The following is a 9,811-nucleotide window of genomic DNA, read 5'->3' on the forward strand; positions in this document are numbered from 1 at the left end:
GTGGGGGAGGAAATCCTGGCTCTGCCCCTCACTAGCTCTGGGACCCCAGGCAGGCCACTGCCCCAAGCCTCAGTCTCCATTTCTGTAATACCCCCCGCACTACTGCTGCTTCTAGCACCTGCTGAATGCCAGGCACCATGCTGGGTGCTGTGTGAATGCCAGAGGGGAACATGCAGTGCCATGACTCCATCCTCCTGAGAACACCGGTGTCAGAGAAGAGACCAGCACATTGGGCATTGTTCTGGGCACTGATAAATTGACAATCCATGACAGAAGAGGTCCTGCTCCTCAAGAACTTATATCTGATAGGAAGGGGACAAGAGACACTAATCACATTAACAAAGTAAATCCAGGAGCTGGAAGTGATAAAACAGGGTAACACAGGGGTGACTGCTTTCAAAAGGTCCTGCTACATGTGAAGATACAGCAAGGAAAAGACACCATCTTGGAAGCAGAGAGCAGCCTTCAAAACACCTACACTGACAAGGGACTAGTATCCAAAGTAAATAAAGAACTGTTACAACTCAATAATAAGAAAAAAACTACCCAGTAAAAAATGGGGAAAATATTTGAATAGTCACTTCACAAAGGAAGATATACAAATGGCCAATAAGCCATACAAAGATGTAAATTGAAGCCACAATGAAATACTACTATACACTCACTAGGATGTGTGGTTTTTGTTAAAACAAAAAGAATGTGGCTGGGGCAGCGCCTGTGGCTCAAAGGGGTAGGGCGCTTGCCCAATATGCCAGAGGTGGCAGGTTCAAACCCAGCCCCGGCCAAAAACTGCAAAAAAAAAAAAAAGAATGTGGCTGGGTGGGGCGGCTCACACCTGTAATCCTAGCACTCTGGGAGGCTGAGGCCAGCAGATTGCCTTAGCTCAGGAGTTTGAGATCAGCCTGAGCAAGACCAAGATCCGTCTCTAAAAACAAGCTGGGTGTTGTGGCGGGCGCCTGTAGTCCCATCTACTCAGGAGGCTCAGCCAAGAGGTTCACTTGAGCCCAAGAGTTTGAGATTGCTGTGAGCTATGATGCCATGGCACTCTACCCAGGGTGATAATGTAAGGCTCTTTTCTAAAAAAAAAAAAAATCTGACAAGAGTATACACTGGCAAGCATGTTGAAGAACTAGAACTCGCACATATTGTGGGTGGAAATGAAACTTGGTACATTTTGGAAAATTACCTGACAGTTTCTTATAATGTTACATTCAGTTAACAAATCTCCTAGACTCTACTCCTAGATCTTTATCTAAGAGAAATGAAAATATATGTTCACACAAAGATTTGTACATGAATGTTCACAGCACCTTAATTCATAGAACTGTTATGGACTGAATTGAGTTCCCCCCAAATTCCTATGTTGAAGTCCTAACCTTCCATATGATTATATTTGAAGATAAGGACTTCAAAGAGGTAATTAAGGTTAAATTAAGTCATAGGGTAGGAGCCTAATCCAGTAGTTCTGACATCCTTATAAGAAGTGGAAGAGACACCAGGAGCTCACACATACAGAGAAAATGCCACATGAGGACACAGCAAGAAGGTGACCACTTAGAACACTTGTAAGCCCCAGAGAGAGGCCTTAGGAGAAACTAAACCTGCAGATACCTTGGCCTTAAACTTCCAATCTCCAAAACTGTGACAAAATTAATTTCCGTTGTTTAAGCCACCCAGGCTGGCTCGGCGCCCGTAGCACATGGTTACAGCGCCAGTCACATGCACTGAGGTTGGCGGGTTCAAACCTGGCCTGGCCTGTTAAGCAACAACGACAACTGCAACCAAAAAACAGCCAGGCTTTGTGGTGGGTGCCTGTAGTCCCAGCTACTTGGGAGACTGAGGCAAGAGAATCACTTAAGCCCAAGAGTCTGAGGTTACAGTGAGCAGTGATGCTACGGCACTCTGCCGAGGGCAACACAGTGAGACTCTGTCTCAAAATAATAATAATAATAATAATAATAAGCCACCCAGTCTGTGGTACTTTGTTATGGCAGCTCTATAAGACAAATGCAATTTTGGTATCAGAAGCTACTGTGCTAATATAACAAATACTTAAAATGTGGAAGGAACTGTGGAACTGGGTAATGGGCAGAGGTGGGAAGAGTTCTGAGGTACATGCCAGAAAAACCCTCGATTGCCTTAACGGGACTGTTGGTAGGAATACAGACATTCAAGTGATGCTGGTGAAGCCTCACATGGAAAAGAGGAACACGTTATCAGAAACTGGAAGAATATAACTGGGCGTTCACCCACAGTAAGCGCCGGGTGCTTTCTGCCTCCTGCTACAGTTCTTGCATCTGTCTCTTGCAGTCGGTCTTTGCCCAGGTCAGGCCCCAGCACTCACAAGCCTTGGGGTCAGACAGACTCTTGTTCCACTTCTGATTCCATGACTAACTTTTTTTTTTTTTTTTCTTTTTTGAGACAGAGTCTCACTATGTCGCCCTTGGTAGAGTGCCGTGGTGTTACAACTCACAGCAACCTCAAACTCCTGGGCTCAAGCAATTCTCTTACCTCAACCTCCCAAGTAGCTGGAACCACAGGCGCCCACCACAACACCTGGCTATTTTGTTGTTGTTGCAGTTGTCACTGTTGATTTCAGTTGGCTGAGGCTGGGCTTGAACCCTCCAGCCTTGGTGTATGTGGCTGGCGCCTTACCCATGACTAGGTCACAGGTGCCACCCATGACTAGTTTTCTTGGACAAGTCATGGCATCTCTCTGAGCTCACCTCTCAAGCCAGGGAAATACAGTGCCTGCCTGGTGACATTGGGAGAAGGAAGTGAAATATTCACACCAGGCCTTAGCACTTGGCATGGGGCTGCAGGGGATTGAGAGATCCTGAGGACATGGTAGCTCCTTCCCTGCCTGCTTCCCCCTCCTCACCAGTTGCAGGTGAATCCTCCTGAGGATTTGCTTCTCCCATCTAACTGTCCTACTAAAGAATTCCCAACAGTTCCATCTCTGCTCAAATACGGCGCCTCTGCCTCGACTTTCAGACTCCTCCTAATTAGCAGTGGCTGCCTGGGCTTCCAAGCTGAGGATGCCAAGGCTCTGTCCAGGCTCCCTGGGGCCAAGTGTGATCATCCAGCAACATCTAATTCCCCAGGCTCAGCAGGAGACGGTAACAGCTCCTTTGGCACCTCATTGTCCAGCTGGGACAGCTCCCAGAACCTCATCCTGCCACTCAGGAATTCCCTCCTCTGGCCCTCTCAGCTCCACCCACAGCCCTCACAGCTCCACACTGGGCTCTCACAGCTCCGCCCTGGGCCCTCACAGCTCCACACTGGGCTCTCACAGCTCCGCCCTCCGCCCTCACAGCTCCGCCCTGGGCCCTACAGCTCCACACTGGGCCCTCACAGCTCCGCCCTCGGCCCTCCGAGCTCCGCCCTCGGCCCGCACAGCTCCGCCCTCAGCCCTCACAGCTCCGCCCTCGGCCCTCACAGCTCCGCCCTGGGCCCTCGCAGCTCCGCCCTCGGCCCTCCGAGCTCCGCCCTCGGCCCGCACAGCTCCACACTGGGCCCTCACAGCTCCGCCCTCGGCCCTCACAGCTCCGCCCTCGGCCCTCACAGCTCCACACTGGGCCCTCACAGCTCCGCCCTCGGCCCTCACAGCTCCACACTGGGCCCTCACAGCTCCGCCCTCGGCCCTCACAGCTCCGCCCTGGGCCCTCACAACTCCGCCCACAGCTCTCACCGCTCCACCCACAGCTCACATCAACATTTCTTAAAGGTGAACCCTTATCCCAGGCAGGCTGCTGGCCTGTACCCTGTTCTCCATTCAACAACATTTCCTTCCTTGTGGCCTTAACTAAAAGCCCCTCTCCAAATGCCTGCCCTGTGCCACCTCCTGTGGGGCCCAGAGAACTAGTGAATGCAGCCACACCTGTCCTGGGGAAGCCCCTCGGGATCCCACTGAGTCTCCCCACCCAGCAGTCCCATCTACCTTTGATAAGCCACAAAATAGGTCACATCCTCGGGGTTGCCAGGCCCTGGGAGCCATGTCAGGTACACGCTGAAGTTCTGGGAGAGCAGGGTCACATTCTGGGGAGGGGCCAGACGGGGCCTTCCTGTGGGAAAGGAAAAGATCAAGAAACCCGGAGCTTCTGGCTGGTCATGACACGGATTCTGAGCTGAGGGGCAGCACAGGGGTTGGAGGTTGCAGTGAACTATGACAATGCCATGGCACTCTACCTGGTGCAAGAAAGCAACACTCTGTGTCAAAAAAAAAAAATCATTTTAATTTGAAGCTATGTTTTTAATTCCCCCTATTAATTAATGGACTGTGTGTAGATACAATATGGAGTGCGTTTAAATGTTAATAATGTACTTGCATAGTTACGAGAATTTCACGTTGGACTCAAAGTGGTTAAAAAACGTTATGTGACATTGACCATATACATTCTGCTAGTGTAAGAGAAGCTGACCATATACTGCTAGTGTAAGAGAAGATATTTAACAGCTTTTGCCTACTTTCTACAGATTCATCTAAACCCAGATACTGCTGAGAAAAGTGTACTGACATGGAGTATGTGGGAGTTTTTTGTTCTTGTTTTTGTGGTTTTTCTTTTTTCTTTTTTACCAAGGCCCATCACTTCAGAAAAGAAGGAAGTCTTTGTCAATGGTTAATTTAACCTTGAGGGGTGTAGGCAACACTGTAAGTTTGACACGTGGGCAAATAAGAACTAACAAATTGTGTAACTTGACCAACTTATGCTGGGACATGAAGAAGCCTAGTTTATAGCCCAAATTCTTCTTTTTAATTTTTTGGTGTGTGTGTGCATGGGGGTGTGTGTGTCTCGCACTGTGTTGCCAAGTTCAAGGCTAGTCTTGAACTCCTGGCCTCATTCGATCCTCATGTCTCAGGCACCTAAAGTGCTGGGGACTACAGGTGTCAGCCATCAAACAAGGCCCTGTTTGTTTTCAGTTCTGCTCTAGATCATAACTGTGTAAAAACAATCAAGTCATAATCTGTTACACTAAATTCCTCATCCATGTGTTGGATGAAATGTCTGCACTGTAGTCTCAGATCACTGCCCCATTTCTAATTGCTTTTTCATTTGCATTTGAAGAGTTCGCCAGGAGAAACGCCAGTAAACAATTTTTATACTATTAAAAGGCTTTTTACCCTTCTTAGAAAAACAAACACACAAACAAAACACCTTGTCCCCGTTATCCACATGACAGCAAGGGTTAAAATGAAAGCCAGATTCCTGGCTCTTCTGCTTAAACGCCTGAAAGGCTTCCATCTCTCTCCAGGTAAACTCCAAAGTCTTCCCAAATGCCTCCAGGGCCCCACCCAGTCCAGCCCACTGCTCCGTCCTTGATCCCTCCTCTCCAGTGACATGGGGCTCTTTGCTCTCCTTGAACACCCAGCCCTGCTCCCACCTTTGGGCCTTTGAAGGTGTGTTCCCCCTCCCCCATATCCACCTGGCTCACTCCTTTGCTGCTTTCACATTACTTTGATGTGGCTGGTGACACTTTCCCAGACTGCCTTTATCTGGCTTCCCCTTCCTACACAGGCACCTTCTTTCTCCCTGTTAATACTCAATCTACTGATACATGTATCTGATTACACCAATCCCCAGTTTCATGCTCTTCCTTTGCCCTCAGAGTAAAATCTATGCTCCCTATCAAGGTGTGTAAGGCCCTATTTGACATGGTCTGGCCAGACCACCACTTTGCTCTCTCCCAGACATCATTCCCACTGGTTCGCCAGACTCCCATTGCCAATTCTTCTTTCTTGCTGTTCCCAAACTGCATTCTTTTGGATGTCTTTGAACCCAGGTGTTTTTGACTGCCTGGAGTTTAAGCCTTGATCCAAATGTCACTTCCTCCAGCAAGTCTTCCTTGAGTCTAAGAGGTGGTGATGATAATGATCATAGCAGCTAATGTGTATTGTGTTCTAACTAGGAGCCAGGATCCATGCTAAACACTTTACCTGCATTTTCTTGTTTAATCTTCACCATACCCATAGAAGGTAGCTATTAATTATGATCTTCACATTATAGATGGAAAAACAGAGGCCCTCTCAGATAACATCAGATTCAACTCCAGACTTAGTCAAATCCAAAGGCTGGGCTCTTGACCATATTTTGTCCCCTAGATTCTCATCTGGGGCCTGTTCAGCTTTATAATTCCCACATTTGCCAACTACTGTGTGCCACGGGTTTCAAAAAGAAAGAAGGCTTCATTCCTGCCCTGTAGGAGTTTATAGTCCCATGGAGAAGTCAGTGCCCTGAAGTGTCACACGGGATATCAGGAAAATTCAGACAGGTCACAGAATGGCATCAAGAAAGGGGGCCCAGTTCTACTAACTCGCACCAGCCTAGGCTGCCTCCTCATGACCTTTTAGACCCAAATGTGGGTGCCTGCCCCCACCCCACCCCCATGTCCTCTAGCTGGGACTGGATCACCATATTGCTGGTGCTGTCACTGTGCCCAGCTTCCGGACTTCCCAGCAGGAGACTGGCAGGAGGCCAATCTGTCTGCAAGCCACTGGTAAGTGTCCTATGGGCAGGAAAGTCCCAAAGTTTGAGTTGGCCACGTTGAAAAAGTAGCAGCTAGAGTAGCTCCCCTCCATCGAGGCTTTAAAGGGTGCCAGGCACTGGTTTGGCTCTTTATATGCAAGACCTCATTCAATCCTCAGGACAAATCACCCTGGGGAGGTAGGTGTCATTCATTCCCCTTCCACAGAAGGAGCACGGCTAAGAGACCAATGTTAAGAAATTTGCCTGAGGCTACAGTTTGTGTGGGAACCAGGATTGCAATTGAACCTGGCTGGCTGCACGTCACCCTAACCCATCATACTGTATTTTGTCACGTACATTAAGTATTTCTTGTAGGAAAGGACAGCCAGGTCCAGACAGGAAAATTATTAGGTTTGACAGTGAAACAGGGTACAGAGGACCTCAGGTCCACCACAGGTATACTGTTCCTTATCAGCAGCAAAAAAAAAAAAACGCTTGCTTGGGGTAGGGGGTGGAGGGTGGCACTGAGAGCTGGGGCATCACCCCAAAGGCCCAAACGGGCCAGACTCGCTTCAGCCTCAGCCTTCTCCGTTCTGAGTGTCTCACCTTTGCTGTCCTCTTTGGATAATTCCCCTAATTGCTCTGAGCCTCAGTTTCCCCATCTGAAAAGGGAGAATAATATCTACCTCATAGGATGGTTGCGTTGTGAGGCTTAAATAAGTCAATGTGGTGCCCAGCACAAAGAAGTTGCTCAATAAATGGTGGCTTTTATGATTATTAGAGTATGCCCGAAGACCTTTCCAGCTCTTTAAATTTTAAGAATAGGTAGATATTCTGGGGGCAATTTCGGGATCACTTCTTTGGATTGGTTGGAGTGGTGGGAAGTTGGGGTTTAGGGGTTGGATCCTACCCCAAGGTATTTGGTTCCCTGCCACCTTATGTACCAGCAAGGACAGGGTAGGGGGATGGAGGGTGAGGGTGGGATGTGGGGAGAGGAGGTCATCTAGTTAGGACAAGACCTCAGGGCACAGTCTAAGCCAGAGGCCAGAGGGCCTTCCCCTCGGCCTGCGAGGGGGAGGAGGGGACCCAGAGGAACGCAGGACTCCTGCGTCCCACTTACCTACTGCCCACACTCCCACACTCGAGAGTCCAGTGCGCTATTAATGCAGGAAAAAGTACTTCAGGAAACCTTTAACAAGCACTTCACAGAGAAATCCAGTTGCTTTTTAAATTGCCACTGTTTTTTATTTTTTCCAGTTCACCTGAAGCTGGCCCGGAAATAGGAAACGAATTTCAAAGACTTGTTTAGTCCTGGGAAGCAGCCTACCTGGCAGATCCCCCAACCCCCAACTCCAGTCCGAGGGTGGCGCCGCCCAGCCTGCCCCGGACGTGCCCACGGCCCCTCGCCGTCCCGCGGCCCCACGCCCTTACCTGGAGCGGCCTGCAGCAGGCACAGGAGCAGGGGGGCCCAGCGCCCGGTCCCTGCCATGTCGCCGGGCGGCGGCGGCGACCGCGCGGGACCACGAGCTGGCCCCTACGCTGGCCCCTACCTCACCTCTGCGCCCACCCGCCGCAGGTGACGCGCACGCGGCAGCCAATGGGAGGCCGAGCCGCCGGCCCAGCCCCGCAGTCCCTGACTCTCCCGGGGCGTCTCCGGGGCGTCCCCGGGGGCCGCCCCTCCGCGGGGCGAGGCTCCTCATCAGCTCCGCGGTTCTGTCTCACCCAATTCCGGCGGGGAAAATTAGTAAAGAGAGGAGTACAAGGAAGAAAAATTGTTTATTATTAAAAACCCCATAATGGGACTTCAGGAGAGTTCAAGGCCAGTTCAACACGGTCTCAGACACAACTCGTAGCATCGGAGACACGTTATCAGTTTTGATCCCCGCAGGAATCCGGTGGGTCGGGGCTGCTGTTCAGTACACATTTCTCTCCCGGGGAATAGCAGGCTCCCGAGTTTAATGGATTTTATCTGGGGAAAGCCGTCTTCCTACCCACAAAGCCTGTGATGCTCTCCAGAACAGTGATAGCTTCCAAATAAATCACAAGCAACACAGAATATTCTGCAGTCATTTAAAGAGATATCGCTGAAGGACGTGTGTTGACATTGAGATATTTGCAATCCACTGAGAAGCAGAGAGGCAATTACTAAAATATGGATCCATTTAAAAAGTGGAAGCATGTGTGTGCGTCTGCGTAGATGCGGATTTGGAAGGATACCTACCGATATACAAATGGTTATTATCTCTGGGTGATGAGAATTTTTTTTTAGCTTTTTTTTTTTTTTTTTTTTTTGAGACGGAGCCTCAAGCTCTGGGTAGAGTACTGTGGCATCATAGCTCACAGCAACCTCCAACTCCTGGGCTCAAGCTAGTCTCCTGCCTCCGCCTCCCAAGTAGCTGGTACTACAGGCGCCCTCCACAACACCCGGCTATTTTTTTTTTTTTTTTTTTTTGGCCAGGGCTAGGTTTGAACCGGCCACCTCCGGCATATGGTACCTGCGCCCTACTCCTTGAGCCACAGGCGCTGCCCCCGGCTATTTTTTGGTTGCAGCCTTCATTTTTGTTTGGCGGGCCCAGGCTGGATTCGAACCTGCCAGCTCAGGTGTATGTGGCTGGCGCCTTAGCCACTTGAGCCACAGGGGCCAAGCCAATAATTTTTCTTTTTTAGAGACAGGGTCTTGCTCTGTCACCCAGCTGTAGTGCAGTGGTGCAATCATTGCTCACTGCATTTTGGAACTCCTGGGTTCAGCCTCCGGAGTAAATGGGACTACAGGCATGCACCACCTTGCCTGAGTAATTTTTTTAAAATTTGAAGAGATGGGGGTCTCCCTATGTTGTCCTGGCTGGTCTTGAATTCCTGGCAGAAAGTGACCCTCCCACCTTGGCCTCCCGAAGTGCTGGGATTACAGGTGTGAAAATCCACTCCCGGCTGGATTTTCTTTTCAAAGTTTCTTCTTTCTGATCATGTTTTTCCAAGTTTTTCAATAGTTAACTGAAATTGGGATCAATTTGAGAAAGAAAATGTATTTCACAGAGCTTGGTGGATCCAAAAGTTGCTCTGAGTTTGGCCATGGGGGCAGACATTTGGGAATTTCAGAATGGCTCTGGGATCTGCATGGTCCCTTCAGCCCAATCAGACTTCTTAACCTGCTCACAGAGTCCATGTCCCAACTTCAAAGGCATGCAAGAAGGAAGAGGCCTCAAGAGAGAAGCACCTTTCAGTACCTTGGGATCTTCTCTAAAGTGTGGCTTCATCTCCACGGAGCATCTGCAGCTCTTTCAAACCCCAAACCCCACTGAACTCAGAACAAGTTCAACAATGGGGACCAAAGTATCTTCATTTGCCGC

At 49.6% G+C, this 9,811-nt stretch overlaps 1 protein-coding gene across 2 annotated transcripts in view; it reads right to left on the reverse strand.

The window, feature by feature from the left end:
- IFNLR1 (interferon lambda receptor 1) overlaps nucleotides 1–8,024 on the reverse strand; it is a 30,294-nt gene extending 22,270 nt beyond the window's left edge. For both annotated transcript variants that reach the window (XM_053575110.1, XM_053575111.1), the window contains exons 1-2: nucleotides 7,896–8,024; nucleotides 3,941–4,064 (exon numbers count right to left, since the gene is read on the reverse strand). In XM_053575110.1, coding sequence (XP_053431085.1) covers nucleotides 3,941–4,064; nucleotides 7,896–7,953 — 182 coding nt within the window. In that variant the 5' untranslated portion in view covers nucleotides 7,954–8,024. The remainder of the gene's footprint in view (nucleotides 1–3,940; nucleotides 4,065–7,895) is intronic.
- Between the last annotated feature and the right edge of the window lie 1,787 nt (nucleotides 8,025–9,811).

This window comes from Nycticebus coucang, chromosome 22 (genome assembly GCF_027406575.1).
Source record: "Nycticebus coucang isolate mNycCou1 chromosome 22, mNycCou1.pri, whole genome shotgun sequence".
Lineage (NCBI taxonomy): Eukaryota > Metazoa > Chordata > Mammalia > Primates > Lorisidae > Nycticebus > Nycticebus coucang.